General features: G+C 46.2%; 1 protein-coding gene across 2 annotated transcripts in view; it reads right to left on the bottom strand.

Moving 5' to 3' along the window:
• Positions 1–23,225, bottom strand: part of ADTRP (androgen dependent TFPI regulating protein) — a 67,928-nt gene that overhangs the window by 4,001 nt on the left and 40,702 nt on the right. For both annotated transcript variants that reach the window (XM_061147626.1, XM_061147625.1), the window contains 2 exons: positions 21,734–21,849; positions 8,795–8,946 (listed from right to left, as the gene is read on the bottom strand). In XM_061147626.1, the coding sequence (XP_061003609.1) occupies positions 8,795–8,946; positions 21,734–21,849 (268 nt within the window). The remainder of the gene's footprint in view (positions 1–8,794; positions 8,947–21,733; positions 21,850–23,225) is intronic.

Raw genomic sequence — 23,225 nt, 5'->3', positions numbered from 1 at the left:
ACCCTGTGAATATCACAGCAATCATATTTTTCTGTTGGGTTCTAGCAGGTAAGGATGGGTTCTTAGTCCCAAATTCTCATGGGGCTCAGCAGTCTCTAGATTTCTTTGAGTCTTCAGAATTTATCTCTGACCATGTTTTCACAATGCATGGCTGGTTTTTGTATATACATTGTAGTTTTTTCACTTGTGGTTACTGTGGAGTTCATACATGTTGATCTATAACTATATCCATTTATTTTAAACTGGTAGTCATTTAAGTTCAAACACATTCCAAACTTCAACTCAGTTCAGTTGCTCAGTCATGTCCGACTCTTTGCGACCCTGTGGACTGCAGCACACCAGGCTTCCCTGCCCATCAGCAACTCCTGGAGCTTACTCAAACTCATGTCCATCGAATTGGTGATGCCATCCAACCATCTCATCCTCTGGCATCCCCTTCTCCTCCTACCTTCAACCTTTCCCAGCATCAGAGTTTTTTCTAACGTGTCAGTTCTTCACATTGGGTGGCCAAAGTATTGGAACTTCAGCTTCAGCATCAGTCTTTCCAATGAATATTCACATTCTAAAGGGTCTACATTTTTCTCCCTCGTCTCAATGTTTTGTGTTTTTGATGTCACATTTTATATCTTCATGTCCGTCCCTTCCCTGTTTATTGTAGTTACAGTTTATTTTACATTTTTATCTTTTAAGCTTCATGCTCTCTTATGTCAGTGGTTGACCCACAGTCTTTATTGTATATTTACCTGTGCTAGTAGGATTTTCCCCTTCCTATAATTCTATGTTTTGTTATAGCCTTTTCTTTTTTATTTAAAGACCACCCTTTAACAGTTCTTGTAAGATCAATTTCTCTCTCTCTCTCTCTGCACTCTGTCTTGTCCGACTCTGTGACCCCACGGACTGTAGCCTGCCAGGCTCCTCTGTCCATGGGATTTTCCAGGCAAGAACATGGGTGGGTTGCCATGTCCTCCTCCAGGGAATTTTCCCTACCAAAGGATCAAAACCACGTCTCCGGCATCTCATATGTTGGCAGGTGGATTCTTTACCACTGAACCACCTGAGAAGACTAGTTTAGCACTGTGATGAGCTCTTGATTTTTTCTTGTCTGAGAAGCTCTTTACATCTCCCCCTCAATTTTGAATGATAACCTTCCTGGGAGGAGTATCCTAGGTTGTAATTTTCTCCTTTAAGCACTTTACCTACATCATGCCACTCTCCTCTGAACTGCAAACGTTCCGCTAAGAATCAGCGGAGAGCCTTAGGTGGGTTCCCTTGTGTGTGATGCTCCGTTTTTCTCTCGCTGCCTTTAGACTTCTCTTTTTGTCTTTAACCTTGTCCATTTTAATCATGGTATGTCTTGGTTTAAGACCCTTTGAGTTCAACTTGTTTGGAATTCTCTGTGCTTCTGTACCTGGGCATCTGTTTCCTTCTTCAGGTTTGGGAAGTTTTCAACCATGATTTTATCAAATACATTTTATACCCTTTTTTCTCTCTTCTTCTGGGAAACCCTATGACGCAAATGTTAGTATGATTGATAAAGTACCACAGGTCTCTTGGACTATTCTCATTTTTCTCTTTTTAAGTTTGTTTTCCTTTTTGATGTTCTGCTTGGGTGATTTCCCTCATTCTATCTTCCGGATTGCTTATTCATTGCTCTATGTAATCTCCTGTTCAAGCGTTCTAGTGTATTTTTCATTTCAGTCATTGCATTTTTCAACTCTGATTCTTTCCCGTATTTTCTGGTTCTTTGTTGAAATTCTTCTTGTGTCCATCCATTCTTTTCTCCAGTTTAGCATTCTTATGACTATTTCTTTGAATTCTTTGTCAGATAAATTATTTATCTCTGTTTCATTAGCACTTTTTGTTGTTTGTTGTTTCACTTGAAACCTAGTCCTCTTGTCGTCTCATTTTGTTTACTTTTCTTCGTCTGTGTGAAGTCAGGTGGAACAGATGCTCGTCTCTGTCTTGATGTCAAGCCCTGTGTTGGAGCATTCCCTTGTCGTCCGCGTGAGCCCATCAGCTCTGGTGGGAGAGCCCCGTTGGCTCTGGCGGAGAGCTGGCTTTGAAGTGAGCATGTCTCCATCCAGGGTGTGCGGGTGGTCATGGCCTTGGTGGGCGGAAGGGCTGGGGGTGGAGCGGCGAGAGCCAGAAGCAGGTGCCAGCAGGGCTGTTCTGTGCTCAGCGACTGTCTCTGCTCTGCTGGAGGCGGGGTGGCTGGGGGCGAGGGGCTGGAGCAAGGACCCCAGAGGGCGTGGCTTCTCTCGGGTGTGATGGCAGTCTCCGTCTTGGTTCGGCACAAGGGCAGAGCCTAGGGCCTTGGGGCCGCATTTCGGTGCTGGTTTTACTTTCTCCCCTGTGTGCCCTCAGAAGCTGGTGCCATGTCACCGAGCTGACCACCGCCCCCCACCCCCCTAGAGGGGATCTGTCCTGCTGCGGTGGCACTCACCCTCCAGAGTGTGGGCAGGGGTTTATGAGCTGGTAGTGGTTGCCTCCACCCCGGTCAGAGCAGGGCCAGGGTCTAGGCAGGCTCCATGCCCTCGAGTGTGCACGCTCTCGCTGGCAACAGTGGCCTCTGCCTTAGTGGAGACCAGTGCCGGCAGAGCAAGAGGCGCTGGAGCCGGAGCCTGGTGCGGGCCGGGGGGGGGGCACCCCAGGCGGTCCCCAGGCATTTTGCAACCAGTCGCCTCTGTGCTGTTGGGAGTAAGCAGACCTGTGCGTGCGCTCCTTAAGAGTCGAGTCTTAGTCTCTTAGAGCCCTTAGGAAACCCCACTGGTGTTCAAGCCAGCCAGGCGGGCTCATCTTCCCCATGTCAGACCCAAGGGCTGAGGTGCCTGACACATGGTTCAAAGTTCTTGTTCCCCAGGGAGGATCCCTTCAGCCGTGGTATCTCCCCCTCCTCTGTGTCCTCCAGCAGTGAGGGGCGGTCCTGAGCAGATTGCTTCTCCTCCCTCCCTCCCTCCTCAGCTCTGCGTGGATCTTTCTTTACAGCCTGGCTTGGAGAAGAGCTACTCTGCTGGTCCGCAGGTTGATTTCAGCGAGAGTCGCTCTATACGTAGCTGTGGTTCTGATGTGAGGGAAGGGGAGCGCAGCGTCCTCCTACTACCCCAGTTTGATCTCCTCCCCTCCTGAATTATTTCAGGCCTCTCTTTATCCTCTGGTAGTACCAAGGAGTAGAGATATTTTAAGCCAAACATTTAATGCTCGTCTCATGCAAGATTCAAACGTTTCTTTGCGGGCATGGTGAAGGAAACCACTTCTTTAGTCAACATGACTATGGACACATACGTCATTGTATACCCTACTATCCGTATAGTTGAAACACAGGATAAGTAAAATCATACTATTTCAAAAAATTGACACCTATGTATCCACAATCATAAAAGCTACTGACAGACTTAGAGCTGAAAATCTGAAGAACATTTGTTGAGTTTCAGAGGCTTGGCTTGGAAAAGGGTGAGAAGGCAGATTGTTGGGGGGGATATGAGGTGTTAGAAGAATGAGATTCGAACATAGATGAGTACAAGTCACAGTGCAGAAAGCAGTGGGAGGAGATGGAATTGAGTGCTGGCTGGAGAAATCCTCGAGGGAAAAGAGGCTGAGGAAGAGGGAGAAGTAATAATCCTGAGTGGACTCTCTTAGAGCTTAGAGAGATGAAGTTAGGACAAGAAATGCAAAAAGGAGCTATAGTCTTCTTTTTGACTAAATGGTGCCCAGTGGGGTTAGGCTTTATACATACATGTGGAGTCAACTCATGATAGGATTCTTTTTTGTGAAATGATCAGGGACAGTATGCAAGATAGACAGACCTTATAACAAATCTCTTCATGGATAAAACTGAGGGGATATACTAGATGGCCTCTAAGTAGCTTATAATAAAATCTCCTGTACATAAATCTGATCTATAGGAAATAATATTAAAGGAAGATTTTAATATCATTCTTTCCAAGACACCATCACAAGATTACTTGGCCAGATTGGAATTTTCAGCTTATAAACTATCCTGGCAGGGAAAGAATCTGTGGTCTTGGGCCTTAACAAAGGATACGCCTGGCACATAGCCCTCATGTGAATGTAAGGACAGGGACCAAGGGCCACAGGTAAGCTGACTGCCTCTCCAGCTGCACCTACATATAAGAGGCTCTCCATTTTGACCTGGAGGCACTTGGCCCCCTTCGTGCCTGATATATCTTGTGGGTTGTTGGGTTTTTCTTCCTGATGGATTGTGTCCTGGCGTCAGCATCTTTATGTCTTTTCAAGAAGGGGGAAAAACAAAAAGCAAAGTTAAATACTTAGGTGGCAGAGGAGGGGGCCTGTGTTGAGACCCCATGACAGCCCCTGTCTCCGAGCATTCAGAGTGGAAGTAATCTGTCTAGAGCCTCTCTAGGTGCTCAGACATGGTGAGCCAAGCTTTCAGTGATCTACCAAAGACTGCTTCCCCTGTTGGCTTCCATCAGTGATGGAAATCCGTGTCCCACCTCACTCTGCCTGCAATGTAGAAAATGACTCTTACCCAGTGGGTTTCTGGCCCCAATAACTGGCTCAGTGCTTGTCCACCCCTCTGCTTCATGACACAGAAAAGCTAGTACAGGTCTGGGAATGAGATGGTAACAACTCAAGCAGGTTGGTCCTCTGGAACCTCTAGAGAGCTTTCTGAGCCACAGCAGCATCTTTTTTGAAGGCCAGTGGCACCTTCCTGCGGGCCTGATGGCCGTTGTCTCCCTGGTGCACAGGGCTTGCTCTCTGCATTTGTATGCCCCTGCAGAATGTCACACACTTCCAAGGTTACATTTGATTCCTGGTGTCACTCATGATTATTGCCCTTCTAAAGCTTCTCCTCATTTTCACCCACTGACAGGACACGTGAGGAGGCAGAAAGTGGGTAGACATGACCATCATTACCAACACGCTTCTCGTCCAAGCAGCTGACTTGGGAGAACACCGCATTGCACAAAGAAGCTAGTAGATACACTTGTCTCAGCTGGGAGGAGTCCAGCGTCCTGTGGCACATCAAGCCTTGCTCCCAGACCAGCCGTGTCAGTCTCTCTGGGGCACACGCTGGAAGGACAGAATTCCAAGCTTTTCTTCAGACCTACTGAAGGAGCATCTACATCTTAACAAGAGCCTAATTTTAACAAGATTTGCAGGTGCATGCAAGTTTGAGAGGCACTGTCCTGTGACAGTGGTTCTTGACCCTGACTATAAATTAAAATAACTGAGAAGTTTTGAAAAATACCCACGCTAAGTCCCAATCTCCATGGATAGATTTAATTGGTCTGGGGTCAGCTTGGGAATTAGTATTCTTAAAATTCCGCTAGTGATTTTGTAAATCTATAGTCACATTTGAGCCCTACTACTAGAGAGACACCTGCATATGACCTGGGTCTTAACTGATACTTCTCGATCACCTGGTAGTTGGCTGGTGACTCCCAATCAGGTAGCTCAGGATTTCAGTAGCAGAGATTCCAATTCATTTTAGCCTCAATTAGCCTGACCTCCCATTTCACTCTGTAAGTTCTTTTAGGAACTACACTACCTCTGTCAATTTGCATTCTGTTAGGTGGTTGCTACTTTTAATCACCTTCAGCTGGGGAAAATTGATAATGTGTGCATGACGTTGAAGGAGATGATTGGAATATCCACACAGAAAAGAAGGTTACTGATTTTTCCTTGGTGAGAATGAAATTATTATAGCAATGATGAAATTATTACGGCAGTAGTGACTATCCCTGTGTGCCAGACCCTGTTCTTGGCAGTTGACACTTCCCAAGTCATTTCTGATCCTCCAGAATCCCATGAGGAGGGTACTAATTGTCTCCATGATGCATAAGAGAAAACCAGAATGCGAGGACATGGAGTGCCTTGCCCAGGGTCACAGGTCTGTAAGTGGTAAGCCCAAGGGAGGAACCCAGGCAATCAGGCACAGAAGTTTTCTCCTAACCACTGCCTCCCACCACATCATCAAAGCACTCTTCTGAATTTCTGTTCTCATCTAAGGAAGCTCAGGCTGTGGGAAAGACCAGAAAGTAGAGTTAGCCCTCAATTTGGACAGAGTAGGTGGCTACTTATATGCTTCCATAGATCCAGAACAGAGGGTTCGGAGAGGGGCTCAGAGATAGAAGGATGTGTTGTTCAAGCCTGGACAGGGCAAAGTTCTGTTCCCATGGGTGCAGCAGGCATTAACCAGGACTCTCCTGGGAAAACTGAGCAGTTGCCCTTTTTACAGGTCATCTTATCACTGAGGACCTGAATGCATTAACACAGATAGGTGAGCAAGGGTCAAGGCAGGGCCTGGCTCACAGAGACCCTTGTGAGCCTTCTGAAGACTCAGATTTTCATCTGTCAATTGAGGAAGCCTTACAGAGCTTTCAGGCTTCCCTGATAGCTCCGTTGGTAAAGAACCCGCCTGCAATCCTGGAGACCCCAGTTCCATTCTGGGGTCAGGAAGATCTGCTGCAGAAGGGATAGGCTACCCACTCCAGTATTCTTGGGCTTTCCTGGTAGCTCAGCTGGTGAAGAATCTGCCTGCAATGTGGGAGACCTGGGTTTGGTCCCTGGGTTGGGAAGATCCTCTGGAGAAGAGAAAGGCTACCCATTCCAGTATTCTGGCCTGGAGAATTCCATGGACTGTGTAGTCCATGGGGTTGCAAAGAGGCATGACCAGTGACTTTCACTTTCACTTTCTTTACAGGGCTTTCAGCAGAATAGGAAATGAGAAGTGTTTTCACATATTTAGCTCTGTTTAGTTGTAGGTGATTTAAGTGTTCACTGGGGACATGGCTAGCTTCCCAGGTGGCTTGGGGGTAAAGAATCTGCCTACTAATGCAGGAGACTCAGGAAATGCAGTTTTGATCCTGGAAAATCCCATGGACAGAGGAGCCTGGTGGGCCACAGTCCATAGGGTCACCAACAGTCGGACATGACAGAGTGAATGAACATGCAAGCCAGTGTTCACTGCCATTGGAATTTTATGTGATCTAATTTCTCTTTTCATTTCTTATTTAACCATTTATAATTAAGATCAGTTCGGAATATAACACATCCTATTCCAATGCTACATAGAATTCATATATAATACTCATTCTATTCTTAAGGAGTTAAAAATCTAGAGAGAAGAGAGACACATAGCCACTGATAGTAGTGTCTGTCGCTAACATGAACATTCACATATGCATGATGCAAATGAGCGACCACATGTTGACGCTAGCTCGTTTGCTCACTGGGGCTTTTGTGGAAAACTGGGTATAGTACTTAAACAATGAGGCTTATTAAAAGGGCTTTGTGTTGAAAACAGCAATTTCAATAATATGAATACAGTGAAAATCTTGTTTTTTTAATTCAATAAAATGTTTAAAAGTCACTGTAGACTGTCAATTTTAAAATTAATCCTATTGAACTCAATACAATTGATTTTAAAAAGTTATTGTTCTCTAAGCTCTGAGTAATCACTTTTTTCTCTGCACATTTTCTGCCAAGTTTTAAATGGATTAGTTTCTTCCTTTCTTTCTTTTTTTTTAATATAGATTTTGGGAAGGCATCAAAAATCTACCCAGAACTTCAGGAAGCCAAAACTAGTTAGAATCAGAAGTCAGCACATCTGAAATGTCAACACTTTTTTTTTTTTTCCTGGATAATTTCCTGTGATTTGAAATCCTGATTTCTTGAGTAATGTTTAGTATTCCATTTTTTTCTTTTAAAGTGTTTGCTTTCAAGGAGAGTGTTGCTTTTGAGCCTTTCTTAACCAAATTCTCCAAGAGTCAAAAATATGTGAAAAAGCCAAGTTGTATGCTTATTTCTCCAGGGTCTCAGTCTCCTCCCAGAAATACATACTCTTGTACTGAAGCTTCTGAAACTGTTGGTTTTTCTTTTTAATTTTTTTGCATACACAGGCTTATGTTTTCACACCAGTTCATAGACTGGGTGGAAGATGCCACTTCTATTTTAATAGAACAGAATGGCTCGTGGGTGTGTGGTGGGGGACTGTGTGTGACTCTTGTCTTCCTTATGTACGAAATCAGAGTGGTGTTGCCGCACTTCTCCTGGGGTAGGTAACAAATCACAGATATTTCACAACCTGACTTTTCCGTGGTTACTTTTCCAAATGAAAATATTCTGGGGGTGGGCACAGTAGGGGAAGCAGAGAGGAGAATGAAATCTTCCACTTTAAAACCAACTAAATTAAGATTATTTTTTGCTATGAAGAAGCAACGTGGTTCTGCCTACCTATAATTAGAAAACTCAGCTCTCTGAAATACTCACATTGCCTAAAACCTCCAACGAGAATTCTGATCTCAAGTACAGGGTGTGGTTTTACCTGATGAACACTTTACTAAAGGCTGAGAAGCAACGTGGGGGAGAGGGGTGGTAACTCTTCAGGGAAGACACAGCTGAGGGTGGGAGGAGCTCAGAAGGTCATCTGGACCCATTTCAGTCGAAGAAGAAATCTTGACATTGAAGAGCTTGTGAATCTCAAGTCCCCACTCAAGGGAAGGAGGTTCTGAGTCCATTTTTTCATGGAGGGGACGGTGACACCGTGCTCTTTGGATCCGAAGCTCTCTAAACAAGATGGCGTTTAGCTGTAAAGTTAAATGAGGTGCTGTTTGGAGGAGTAGTGGGGGAGATAATTTGATGGGGTCTTTTGACAAAGTGTGGCCTTCCCCCAGGCTTTTCCTTTCCTACTTTGGACAAAGGCAACAAACATTAGTGCCTTCTGCTTTACTAGTTTCTCCTTCTGTTCTCAGGAGGAGTAAAGACACGTAACAAAGAAATGTTTCTGCAGGTAAAAGAGAAAGGAACTGACCCCATTTCCAGTGGTTCAGCTTCTCTCCAAATAGGTAGATGCCGATGGTAAAGATGTAGCTGAGAGAGAAGAAGGCTGCTAGACCCACTGGGCTGAGTTTGGCAAATACAGGATACACCCATGTACCTGTCTCAGAGTAGATCCACAGGACCCTGCAAAAAATGACAAATAACTATGGTTAGGACAGCAGCGGGGAGAAAGTTGTAGCCCCTTCAAGACCAATGAGATCCTGGAATCCAGGCAGAGGAAAAGATGCCCCAGGGGACTTTTTTTTTTTAACAGCTGAGGTGTTTTCTGAAGCTACAGAAGTGAGTATTTCCTGGATAACTAGACTGTTTCATTGAGACCTTCTGTTTTATGCGCTGGGCTGGGCTCTTTTACCCAATCCATTAAAATTCAACGATTGTAAACGAATATGGGAAAACACTGTACACATCATTAGCTAAACAAAATGTATAAGAACATGGATTATTTCTTCCCCTGAGAGATACGACCTGCTGAGACATTGAACTTGCTAAGATGGTGCCCAATATGCTCACTTTCAGCCAGGCAAGCGGGGTTTGCTTTTCTGTACCTAAGAGTTAAATATGGTTTTCCATTAGCTCCCCCAAGCCCGTTGGGGTAGGTGGGGCAGAGACTGAGCACCACTACTGTAACACAGTAGGCCTGGGGTTTCATTGTTGGCCTAGATTTCAGCTCGGGAAAATAGCCACGGGTAGAGTATTAAGCAGGAATGGATGGATCTCCAGGAGGCTCAGATTTTGCTCTTGTGAGGATAGATTATAAGACATTTCTGTCAGCCAAGAGAAGTAAAAGAAATGCTAGGAGAGGAGCCGTGATGTCTAAGTGAAGCCTGAAAATATAGTTTGCTGGAAACAAGTGGCACCAGAAGATGCCAGAGTCTGAAATAACTCTTTAAATATGGGGAAGATGATATATCAGCTACAGTTTATAGTTGGTTGAGAGTACAGAATGTGGAACCAGGCTTCTGATTCAGATCCTAGTTCTGCTTCCTACTGGCTATGCTGCCTTCACTAACTTATTAAGCTTTCCTCTCCCCCTAAGCTCTGTATAAAGTGGGGGTGCTCAGAGCATACACCTCATAAGGCCATTGTAAAGATTAAGGGTGTTAATTTAGCACATGCAAATTGCACACAACAGTGTCTGGCATATCGTAATCATTCCATAAGAGTTTAAAAGCTTCTCTTCTCCGAGGGCTGGCACAGTGGGCATGCCTCAGCAATCTCTTTATGGCTTTTCATCCCTTGTAAAACTCAGCACAGCCTAGGTTCTGCTTCAGAAACAATGTTCAGATCTGCAGGTCCCAGGCTGTCACAGGAGTTCAGATGAAGGAATGAAAATTATGCACTTAATTCAACTTTTAGAATGCAAGCGTTCTTGGTGGTTTCAAATACTTTGTCAAATGCTTTGTTGGAAGAGAGAAGGGCTAATATCAGGGCCAGGACTAGGGTGAGGTGAGGGAGGTGAACCTAAGTTCACCACCTCCATGCATCAAAGGACACAACCAACAGAATATAAAAGGCAACTTACAGAAAGGGGAAAATATTTACAAATCATGCATTTGATACAAGATTGTTATCCAGAATATCTAAATATATAAAGAATTCCTAGAACTCAACAGGAAATTTAAAAATCCAATTAAAAATGGAAAAAGGACTTGAATAGATCTTTCTATAAAGGGGATATACACATGGCCAACAAATACAGGAAAAGAAACTCAGTGTCACTAATCATTAGGGAAACATGAATTAAAGCAGCAGTCAGATACTACCTTCATACTCATTAGACTATCTTCTATTAAAAAAAGAAAGAAAGAAAAAACATCAAGTGCTGAAGAGAACGTGCAGAAATTGGAACCCCTGTGTTGTGTTGGTGGGAATGTATAATGGTGTAATTGCTATCAGTATGGCAGTTCCTCAAAAAATTAAACCTAGAATTACCATATGATCCAGCAATTCCACTTCTGGGCACAGACTCAAAAGAATTGAAAGCAAGGACTCAGAAAGGTATCTGTACTCCTATGTTCATAGCAGCGTTACTCACAGTAATTAAAATATGGGAGCAACCCAAGTGTCCATTTAAGGATGAACAGATAAAATGTGGTACAGGTATACACACACAATGAAATATTATGCAACCCTTGCATGCGTGCGTGCTAAGTCGCTTCAGTCACGTCTGACTCTTTGCAACCCTATGGACCATAGCCCACCAGCTCCTCTGTCCATGGGATTCTCCAGGCAATAATACTGGAGTGGGTTGCCATGCCCTCCTCCGGGGGATCTTCCCAACCTAGGGATCAAACCCACATCTCTTAAGTCTCCAGCATTGCAGGCGGACTCTTTACCACTGAGCCACCGGGGAAGCCGTATGCAACCATCAAAAGGAAGGAAATCTGATATATGCTACAACATGAATGGAACTTGAGGATACTAGGTAAGATAAGCCAGTCACAGAGAGAGAAATACTGTATGATCCCACTTACATGAAGCACTTAGGGTCATCAAACGCATAGAGACCAAGCCGAATGGGGCTGAGGGGTGGAGGGGATGGGGAGTTTCTGCGTGAGGGGTACAAAACTTCAGTTTGGGAAGAAAAGCATTCTGGAAAAGGATAGTGGTGATGGTTGCACAACAATGAGAATGTCTTTAATGCCACTAAACTGTGTACTTAAAATGGTAAATTTCATGTTGTGTATGTCCCTCGTTCTGACCCTGCTGGTGTCACTCTGCTGCCCTGGATTTCTTTAGATGCTGCTTTCATGTCCTCAAAAGCAGACTGGATTGAAAACAATGATAGTTATTAGTGTTATGACTAATGCTGGAATTCTGTGACACGTGTATCCCGTGGATGCATTATAGAAGGTCACCCATGACACTTCTTTCCTGCCTGACTGCATCACATGACAGGACAGAGAAAGGGACAGAAAGGAACATTTTAGGGACAGAAAGTAAATACCCTCAAGTACCTAGGGCCAGGCATTTGAGGTCAGTGAGGAGCTCCAAATAGATTCCAAATGGGTTGCATTAATCAGTTTGCTTTGTTTACTTCCTAGAGTTGAAGTTAAGGCTTCCTAGTTTCCACGCACATTTATATAAAATAGTCGACAAGTAAGGACGTTCCCCTAGAGGCCTGGCAAGTTTCTGTTTATTAACTTTTTGTTTCCTCCAGAGTAAGGTTTGTAAAGGAAAGTTCCAGAGGTAAGTTAATGAAGTCTGTGCTTTCCCAGAGAAGGTGCAGAGAAAATTATAAGTGTGATAACCGACGGGGGGGGGGGGGTAATGTAAATACAAATAGAGTGTCAGGGGAGATGGCAGTCAATTTAATGCAGGGCGGTCTGCAGAGAGGTTTGAGTGCGGAGATAGTCATGCTCAGGTGCTATTACCTCTTTATGGCTTGCCAGAATATATGTAAAAAGGGAAGAGAGAGAGGGAGGGAGAGAAGGAAGGACAGGGCGGAAGATGGGAGGCGTAGGGGAGGGAGGGAAAGGCACTCAGCCTGTGTGCAGCTGAATCGTCTGGGTCCTCCCCCTGCGCGGCAGTCCTCCCCCTCCGCGCCAGTCCTCCCTGGTGGTGGTGGTGGTGGTGGTGATGGTTTAGTCGCTCAGTCGTGTCCGACTATTGCGACCCCATGGGCTGTAGCCCGCCAAGCTCCTCTGTCCATGGGACTTTCCAGGCAAGAATACTCCAGTGGGTTGCCATTTCCTTCTCCAGAGGATCTTCCCAACCCAGGAATCGAACCCGGGTCTCCTGCACTGCAGGCAGATTCTTTACCGACCGAGCTATGAGGGAAGCCCCAGGTCCTCCCTAGCTGCCAATATGATCCCACAGAATCCTATTTAGGTATTTCTGCAGTGCACTCATTTCATGATTTCAATCCAGGATCCTCCGTTTCGTCCACTTTCCACACCACAGCAACTCAATAATGTCTCTAAAAGAAAACTACCTGTTCCCGGCGCTCCCCCTCCTCCCAGGGGATCCACGCTGCTTTAGGAAAAGGCCCCGCTTCTCCCCCAGCCTATCTGGCCCTTCCCTGCCCACCGGTCCACCCATCCGCGCTCAGATCTGCAGCCTCACCATTACGGGCTGAATGAACCAAGCTCTGCAGCTTCCCACACCCTGCTATTGTCTCTGGAACACCTCTGAGCTTCACCCTTCCTAGGATGTACTTCTTACTCTGTCCCTAGCTGAATCTTCCTCACGTTTGAATTTCAGCTTAAAAGTTCATTTCTCCAGAAAAAGTTTCCTGCCCATTCTTCTCACAGTTCCCACAACCCCCATCCGATCAGGTTGTCACGCCATGGGCTTCCCCGACCATGAATTTATCCTGGTCGCATATTTGCCTGTCTTTCTTGAGGGCTTCTGGGAGCTCTGTGAGGACGGGGATTTTATCTGATATGTGTAGCTGTTTCCCAAGTTCCTTATTTTTAGATAAATGGCTGTTGAGGTGGCAAGACGAGCACCAGCGTTTCCTTTTAACTGCGGTTCACCGTGGCTTCCACGGGCAGGCCTTGCAGTAGCCTTCCAAGTAGCGGTTAATTGGCTGCTCACTTTATTAATACTTTGAAGAGGCCAATGCTTCTGACCCTCAGTTCAGCAATGCAGATTGCATGTGGAGCTGTCTGCCGCGTGAATCTATGTGAGTCAGGCTAGGAGGGCATAAAGTGGTAGCCAAACATTAATCTTTTTCTAATCTCCTCATCCTAAATCTTGTAGCATCAAATGATTATCATGAAATTTGTATTTTCTGTGTCTTATCAATAGTGGAAGTCTGTTGGGTTAGAGGTTAGCAGATAGCTAGGGGTTTGGTCGGCTTCAGGCACATATTCTTTTTTTTTTTTTTTTTTTAGGCACATAATTCTTAACGTTTTAATTCTCATGTCATATCTTTTGAGACCAACAGAATAAACAGAATAAAAGGATCCTCTGGTTCCATGTCTTGATAAATAACCCTGTGAGAGGGTCACAGTTACATCTGACGCCAGAAAGCAAGCACAGTCCACATTTACATTTTGCGAATAAACTCGACACGTTTGCAGAAGACTTCCTGCACCGAAAATGCCCCTGAGAACTTATTACCTGGTGACTCCTTAGCGTGGGGGTGGAACTGGTACTGACTTTGAAACTCCTGCCTCAGTTCACTTATCTGTTCAGGGTTTCTGTTCCTAATGACATATGAAGGATGATATTCCCGGTAAAGAATCCGTCTGCCATGCAGGAGACCTGGGTTTGATCCCTGGGTCAGGAATATCCCCTGGAGAAGGAAATGGCAACCCATTCCAATATTCTTGCCTAGAGAATTCCATGGACAGAGGAGTCTGGCAGGCTACAGTCCATGGGGTCGCAAAGAGTCAGACATGACTGAGCTACTAACACTTCCACTTTCCTAGCTTTAATAACTACAAGAGCTAAATATTTTTTTAAATATTAAGTTGTGAAGTTCTACTGTTGCCCTAAAAATAAATTTCCTGCATGATTTACTTTCAAATAAATCTTAGGTGGGAAGCAAAAAAACATAAATAAATAAATAAATTTTTTTTTTTAAAGGAGTGAAAAGAAACTGTGAAGCTAGAGTGTTAGATAAATAGTTTACCTGGGTGGGTGTTTAAAATACCAGCATTAATGAGAGTTGTTGGGGGTGGCAGCCTCTTCATAGCATTTAAAACTGCTGTCCACCCTCGCTGGAAGGCTCCCTTCTGGCTCAAAGATTCCTCCTCCCTCAGGGCCACAGAGTTCTTTCATGTTCTTGGTTTTCTACCATCTGGTCATTCTTGGCTACTTTGTGGCCTCTCCTGCCCCTTAGAGGAGGGCGTTTCCTCAGCCTTTGCTGCCCACTTCTCTCCTCTTCCCTCTGTCTTCTCTTGAGAAACCTCATCCCACCACGGGGCTCCACTTCCTTCGTCTCCACAGTCCCACCTCCTTGGAGACCGCAGGGTCTGCATTTCCAATTGCAAGTTCCTCTAGACAAGTGGCTCATCTTTGACTGAAGATTTAGAGTTGTCTTTGGGGTATTAGTCACTCAGCCATGTCCGACTCTTTGTGACCCCGTGGACTGTATGTAGCCCGCCAGGCTCCTCTATCCCTGGAATTCTCCGGGCAAGAATACTAGAGTGGGTAGCCATTCCCTTCTCCAGGGGCTCTTCCCGACCCAGGGATCAAACCTGGGTCTTCTGCATTGCAGGCAGATTCTTTACTGTCTGAGCCACCAGGCTGAGTCCAGAGTTGCCTTGGGGGTTCTAAAAATCCTGATGCCCAGGACATATCCTGAACCAATTAAACTAGAATCTTCTGGAATGGGACACAGATATGGGCTTTTAAACTGAGTTTTAAACATTATACCCCAAAACTATTTGTTTTTTAACTTCTCCATATCTTTTAATGGAATCACCATCTTCCCAGTTCACCAGCTGAAAATCCTGAGAATTCTCCTTGATTTTTTCTTTTCATTAGCCTACTACACACCAATCAATCCATAAAACCCTATTCTGTTCCACCAACAATGTGTTTCAGGTATGTCCCTCATTCCTAATTTACAGCTATATCTGTTTTCAGGCTCTTCTTATCTCTCACTTTTGTAACAGGCAGTTTGGGTGAACAGGAACTGAGATTTGCACAGGAAGAGTGAAAAGTGTAGACAATCATTTCCACGCCTAGCCCTCCATTTCCATTCCTCTTCAATTTGCATGTAGGCTGGCCTGGACCCCAGATGTTGATAACAGGGGAAGCTGTGTGGCATCTTCATATTTATTTTCCTATATTAATTTACATGAGGGCTAAGGAGTTCTTCTGTGGAAAATGAGGCTAGGATTCTGACCCCAACTTTGTAGGCTGTAAAATAATGGTGCCATTTCGATGGTCCCGGACTAAGGTCACATTTCAGGAAAGGGTCACAGTGGCTCTGGGAGGGAATTCACACAGTGCACTAGTGGGAGTGGGAGAGGATTGTTGGTGCGTGTATAACAAGGAGGCTGATCCTGGAACTCAGCTTAGTTCGTCCTTCTGGCAATTTCTAATGTCTTCTCTGGGCAAGATGTCTATGTGTGTAACTGCATGTATAAATGGGTGCAGAAACTTAGAGGGTTGTTACACTTGGAGTGAGCAGACAGCTTGGCTCTGGGTCCTCACCCGAGTGAGCACAGAACTGAAGAAAGGAATCATGTCTCTTTCCCCCTAAGAACTGCAGTTGAGCAGGGACTTTAGAGCTCTCTCTCCCCAGGCTGGGTTGTAGCTGCATATCTGTGTGACATTTGCTCCTGGCATGGAATACCTTACACACTGGCAGAGACACCGACTGCATCAGCGATTTCTGGTCTATCAAGAGCAAGGCGTTGGTGCACTGAAGGCCAGCTGGGGCTGCTGCAGTAGCCCTTGGTGTCGTTCTACTTCTGCCAACAGAGGAGACTGATGGGCGGGGGCAGTGTGGGCCCTGACAGCGATGGGGCAGTAACTGGCCTTAAGGCAGGTCCCGGGGGCGGTGTTGGATCCCGGAGGTTGGGATCTTCACTATGACTTTACAGTCTGTGAGGGAGAGGGATGCTCAGGACAGTGTCCACAGGGCCATGTGTGAACACCCACTGAGTTATTAAGATCCCTTAGAGATGGAGGTCTTGGAGGACTAGACCCCTTTGCAGAAGGATGTTCCAAGCGTCTAGATGTGGGGTGATGCTGGCATTGTGAAATATCCTTGGATGAAGAATAAACCATCGTGACTGAACTAGATGACTTCAGAGTATTCTGGATGACTTTTTATTCTGATATTGCTTGATTCTATTTTGCTTTCCACGTCTTGCTGCTTCAATCCATTATAGGTACTGTGGTCAAGATAGTCTTTTTTAAAGCATAACTCTCTGGCCAAGTTATAATTCTCACTTCTAACGCCATGGCAAACAAACATCAGCGACAGCCACGTCTCACATAGTCTATACCGTGTCCAACCCCTTCCAGCTTGCCATCTGCAAGACTGTGAGCGGGCAGTTTCAGGGGCATTTCCTGTTAGTTTCTTTCACTAGTAGGTCTGACTAAAGTGAAACCATTGCTTTAAGATGATCTGTGTCCTCTTGGCTTTGCAATTGTGCTGTGTTGTTCAGTTTCTCCTATTTTTTTCTTTTTTTTGTGCTTCAACCCAGCCAGTCCTTGAGGGCCCAGATCCAACGACACCTTTGATGAAGTCCTTCCCACACGGCCCAGCCAGACGTAACCGCTTCCTCCTTGTGTTCTTATTGGCTCCTTGTTCTTGTTATGACATTTTATCACTTCCCATTTTGTGTTCTTATAATTTGTATGCATGGCTTATCTCCACTTATTAAGTACAAACCCTCTGCAGGCTGGGGCTTGGCCTTATATAACTTTGCTTTTCCCAGCAGGACCAGTCCTGTGTTAGGGGAAATATTTGTTCAATAAAAGAGTGAATAAAAGCCAGCAGTAGGAACATTTCTGTTTTCCTGCTCTTCAGCATGGCCTCAGAGAGAGCTAGGTGATGTGTTCCGGGGTGAGAGAGAAGGGAGGAGTGAGTGAGCTACCATATTTATAGATGACTAATACTTTCCAAAGGAAATGAAAGATTTACAGTTATTACTACTTTGCGAAGCTTTATTTTCCCTCTTCGGGGCCAGCCCTCCAATTTTGCAATCTGAAAAATAACAAAAAAGCAAGTGCCACATAGGAGGCCATCCCCATGGTCTCGGGGGCTATTTTTAAGTCATTGTAACATGGTTTCAGCAGAGAAATGCTTCCCCGGGTCAGGGTTGTTGCCATTTTTTCAACTCATGTTGGTTTCCCACGCTCTCTCTGGCTGGGGACCATATTCTTTACCTCATTCCTGCTATGCAGTTTCCCTATTTGAGCATCCAAACACACACGCCTGACAGATGACCCTAAAATATCTCCATGGATATCCACAGTCTGTGGGACTTGTTGATGGCCATCTGTGGCTGCAAAGGCCCATGTGCCCCCAGAGTATTACGTAAGGGTGAAGGCAGCTGGCAGCAATGAGTCTGAGCTCCCCTGATGAGGGAACAGCCAGAGTGGGGGTGCTGTCAAACAGGAGGGCAGCGTAGAAAGCCTACACACAGGTATCTTTGCTCCATTCCAGCAAAAATGAGGCCTCCTGTCCAGAATGCTGATTTTGTACTTCCTTAACAATTTGTTGTTGTTGTTTCATCACTAAATTGTGTCTGACTCTTTCATGACCTCATGGACTGTAGCCCACCAGGCTCCTCTGTCCATGGGATTTCCCCGGCAAGAATACTGGAGCAGGTTGCCATTTCCTTCTCCAGGGGATCTTCCTGACCTAGGGGTCGAACCCGGCTCTCCTGCATTGGCAGGCAGATTGCTTACCAGTGAGCCACCTGGGAAGCCCCTTATTAATGATAAGGAAAACCAAATCCCAAATCACTTCAGCTCCCTGTCAGGGTCCACCCGCCTACATTCCTACTGGTAATAGGGCCCCGTCCCTTCCCATCATTTGCTCCATTATTTTGCTGTAATGGACAGGTTGAGCACAGACCTGAGAATGACTTCATGCAAGCTTTTAGATGCTAGAGATGATGATAAGACTGTTTACATTCTCAACCCTCCAGCATTTAGTAGTGTATGTTTTACACAAACAGTGTTAGTCCAGGCTCCTCTGTCCATGGGATTCTCCAGGCAAGAATTCTGGAGTGGGTTGCCATTCCCTTCTCCAGGGGATCTTCAAGACTCAGGGATCGAACCTGGGTGTCGATCGAATGTTGCAGGCAAATTCTTTACCATCTGAACCACCAGGGAAGCCCCAAACAGGGAGTGAACAAATACCTGGTCATTCTGAATACACTGAAAAGAGTCCTGGATCTGAAAGTCCTTGATTTAAGTCTCAGCTTTGATTTTTCCTCACCATGTGACCTTGGCCACGTCATTTAACCCACTGAACCTTCCGCCACCCACCGTCTCCGATTCTGTTTGCAGATTGATTGATATTGCCATCTGTAAGCCAATATCAACTCTCCTGAGTTACTGCAAATGCCACAAACTGGCTTCCCTGTCTTGTTCCTTTTTAATGTCCACACTTTTCAGCCAGAATCATCTTTCTAGTCATCTTTCTTCCACAAGCCACGTTATTTCACCTGTCTGCGGAAACTTCACAGAGAAAACCCCCTCAGTTTAGAAGTCTGATCTCACCAATGTGAATTCTTGCTCTAATTCCTCCCTGTCTTCCAGTTCAGCCATGCCCTCAGCTCCTCCAGCCTTTCAGGTATGCCATTCCTTCTGCCTGAAGCTCCTTTCCACATCTCTGTTGACTTAACTTCTGTTTTTTCTTTGAGCCTCAGCTTAGACGCCGCCTCCCTTGAGAAGCCAGTCCTTGCCATTCCCCAGCACCCTGTGTTTATCCCTATTAGGGTCTCATCACCCCGTCTGACCATCGTCTCTTTTCTTTCCTCTGTCTCAGGCAGTCCCTGAAGGCAGCCTTGTATCTTGTACACCTCTGTGTCCTCATACCTTTACTCAATGCCTGACACTGAGGGATAAGTGCCTTCTTGTTACACCTCCTTTCTCCAACACCCATATTCCCTGCATTGTCAGAGTACATGCCCGGGCAGCTACGAGCCAAACCCTCTTGACCACAGTGTTTCATCTTTACGGGCATCACAGTTTTCTCCAAATAGGCTTAGGTGCTCTTTTATCTCCTTGGTTTCTGAGGAGAAAGAGTGAGGGTAGATGTGAGGATTGATGATCAACTCCCAAGTCCTTAGGCAGAAAAAAATTAATAGACCAAAAATGCTATCTTATATACAAAGTCTATAAGTTACCCTTGGCAAGAAAGAATAAAATCAGCTGAAAGTCCACCAAAAAAAAAAAAAAAAAACCACTATGGAAATTCATGTGCATAATCAACCAGCTACCATCCTGCTTCTTCTCAACACACACAAGATAAAAAAAAATGTATCTTTTATGCATATGCTTACCTGACCCCAGGTCCTAGATATTCTGTAGTTAGGGATTACTTTCTTTTTTTTTTTTCCATTTATTTTTATTAGTTGGAGGCTAATTACTTTACAGTATTGTAGTGGTTTTTGCCATACATTGACATGAATCAGCCATGGATTTACATGTGTTCCCCATCCTGATCCCCCCTCCCCATCCCTTCCCATCCCATTCCTCTGGGTCTTCCCAGTGCACCAGCCCTGAGCACTTGTCTCACGCATCCAACCTCGGCTGGCGATCTGTTTCACACTTGATAATATACATGTTTCAATGCTATTCTCTCGAAACATCCCACCCTTGCCTTCTCCCACAGAGTCCAAAAGTCTGTTCTATACATCTGTCTCTTTTTCTGTCCTGCATATGGTTATTGTTACCATCTTTTTAAATTCCATATATATGCGTTAGTATACTGTATTGGTCTTTATCTTTCTGGCTTACTTCACTCTGTATAATGGGCTCCAGTTTCATCCATCTCATTAGAACTGATTCAAATGAATTCTTTTTAATGGCTGAGTAATATTCCATTGTGTATATGTACCATGGCTTTCTTTCTTTAGTTAAGCCAGACTTGGAAAATACATAGCACATGTCCCACCACTCTCCAGTCACATACTATTGGCAGATATTGCTAGATGATAGCACAAGTGGGTTGCCATTCCCTTCTCCAGGGGATCTTTCAGACTCAGGGATTGAACCTGGGTCTGCATCTATGGATCCAGTTAGGGTCCCAGAATCCTCCTTGACACTGTGCTCCAGATCTCAGCTACCAGCAGGTCCCAAATTTATGCCTTATCCTCTCAAACTGTCCTTTGTGAAAAGGCAGAGGCCCGGGTTGGTGAACTGTGTCGGTCAATGGAGAGCTGGGGTGGATTTATTGAGCGAGTGATTTCTTAGGGACAGGAGAAAGCTGAAGGACTTTGCCTTCAGGGAATGAAGGCTGCAGAAGTATGGGAGGAAGCTGTCTTGCAAAAGGGAAAGGAAGGCTAGCGAGGAAGCAGCACCTGCGTTCTGGGCACTAAGACGAAGGCTGGGGAAGCAGGTGCTGCTGGAGACCAAGTCCTGTGGGCTGTGTCCTCTTCCAGGCTTTTGCATCTACTGGAGCACTGCCCTGGGTGAAGCTTTCCCCCAGTGGGGGTCGGGGAGTTAGCCAGATTGGCAGATGTGAGAAGCTTAGGTGAGACGAGGCTACAGTAGGAACCCCAAGATTTACATCCAGTCTGCAGGTATTTTGCTTGGCACGCCCCTCCCAGTAGAGCCAGAGCTTGACCGTGGATGAGAGGCTGTGCAATGGAAAGGGGGGTCCCCAGGTACCGGGTGCATGGCCAAGCACCTTCCCTTGATTACAGACATTGGGCTAAACCTCTGAGAATTAGTGTCGCCAGGTGTTGAATGATGAAATCTAGGCCAGCTACTTAAATTATCTCCCAGGCCTCCAGCTAGGCTGTTCTGCAAGCCCCTGGGCAGTTGCCCAAATGCCCTCTTGGTGCTCAAGTGCCAGATGTTGATGCCAGTAAGCCCACGGTGATCCAGGCGAGAGGGATGAACCACACCTTGGCTGCTCAACCTGTCAAATGACTTCTTAGATGGAATGTGTTTAGATGCCCTAGATCATTCAGCCATTCAAACACTTTAATTACAGATGGAACCAAAGATCAATGTTTTCCTAGGGAAAGTAACATGCATAGCTTTACAATGATGAATTCTTCGTGAGGGGGTGGGAGAGCTCGAGACCTGCCGTGTGCGCATGCACACATACCTGCATATTCTTGGGCATGTGATGTTTCCCTGAGCAGCAAAAGCAAACAATAAGATTCATTTTTTTTTTTCCTGCAAATTAAAAGATGGTGAAATCCCTGCTGTCCCAAGATAAAGGCATGCTTATAGAACAGTGTGCTGCTTCTGGAATATTCCTCAGAGTCTGGAATGACCAGTCCAAGTTGATTTTTCTCTCTGCCCGTCTTACCTGCTGACATAGGTGAGGCAAGCAGCAGCCAGCAGGGTGAGTCCTCTCTTCCTCAGCGGGTAGCAGTGTGGTCTGAGGACGACCTCGACTAGCGAGAACGGCAGGATGAACGTGTGCTGCAGGAGAAAGGATGAGCGCTTGTCAAGTGAGGGTGCCCCGGCTGCCCCCAGCGCCCCCAGTTCTCTCTTCCCCTCCAGCCTCCCCTCCTACACAGACACCAGATGAAACTTTCCAGAACTTGGCTCGGCTCTGCTCCTTAGAGGCCAAGGGCTTACAGCGGGTCTCTACTGCCCACCACATTGATCCGGACTCCTCTGTCTGGCTACCAAGGCTCTTTGTAACATGCGACCACCCTTCTGGTCCTGCGTATCGCCTGCTGCTCTGCTATCCTAACACACACACACACACGCACACACACGCGCGTGCACATGCAACACTCCGTCACCGACCCAGGCTGTTTCCTTCCCTCTTTGCACTCAGTGTGTCTGCTCCCCCTTCACACTCCTGTTCATGCCTCGACGGTCTGTGTGGAGCGTGTCCCGCCCCCCCGCCCCCAGGTTCATCTCGTCCACGCTGTTCACAGCCAGCGCTGTCTTCCATGCCGCTGTCGCTGAATTTCCCTCTTGCTGGTTTCTCTCCCCGCTGCATTGACACCCCGAGCCGTGGAGTCCAGCACTCTCGGCGCGTGTTCGTCGGCTCTGTTGGGGAGAGGCCGAGAGGCCATCAGCCCGTCTCTGCCCGCCGCGGGGCGCCGGGCTCCGTGGGACGGTCCTGCTGACGGTGACGGGTGCTGGGCCGGGGGCGGGGAGAGGCTCCTCTGAAAACTCTGTCCTCTCCCCGCGCCTTCCCTGCTTCACCTCCTTTATAACCATCTGTTTTCTCACATCTTTCAAACTCTTGAACACTAGGTTTTACTAAACGACATAATCGAGGATGAGTGGTGTTTTCTGGCACAAAGACTGCGGTGTCCCACTCCGCTCTGGCTTCTGGGAACTGACCTGGGAAAAGTGACTGGAGTCTATTGGCAACGTCCTTTCATGTATTAAACGCGTTTCTTCAGTTCCTCTGTGGTACTCCGTGCTTATTGGCAAACATCTTGCAGTGTTAAGTGTTTTACACTTTTTACGTTTAGAGCGATCACCCCTCTTCCATACCTGCTCCCCAGTTTCCTCAGCTCTTGGAAGCCTCTTGCATCAATAGATGCATCTGCCAGCTCTATCCGAGCCCCATTGCTGAGCCCCGAGACGGCCGTGTCAGCACCTCAATCACAGCAGTGGCCGGGGCTTAGGAATGTCACAGAGCCGCATCACATGCTCCGGTGCCCGGCTGTGCTATTGTCCCCATGATTGTCATCCCCGTCAATGGTGACCCAGTGTGGAGTGGGGTGAGTTCAAGGTTCTGGGATGTCCACAGCGCCAGATGTCTGACGGCAACCTTGCCTGTGGCCGGCGATCGGCTGGAGTGTGGTTGCATCTCCACAGGTCCCTCCCCG

The sequence above is a fragment of the Dama dama genome, chromosome 7, assembly GCF_033118175.1.
Source record: "Dama dama isolate Ldn47 chromosome 7, ASM3311817v1, whole genome shotgun sequence".
Classification (NCBI taxonomy): domain Eukaryota; kingdom Metazoa; phylum Chordata; class Mammalia; order Artiodactyla; family Cervidae; genus Dama; species Dama dama.
Note: the sequence above shows the minus strand (reverse complement) of the source record. Positions and strands in the feature narration are given on the sequence as shown.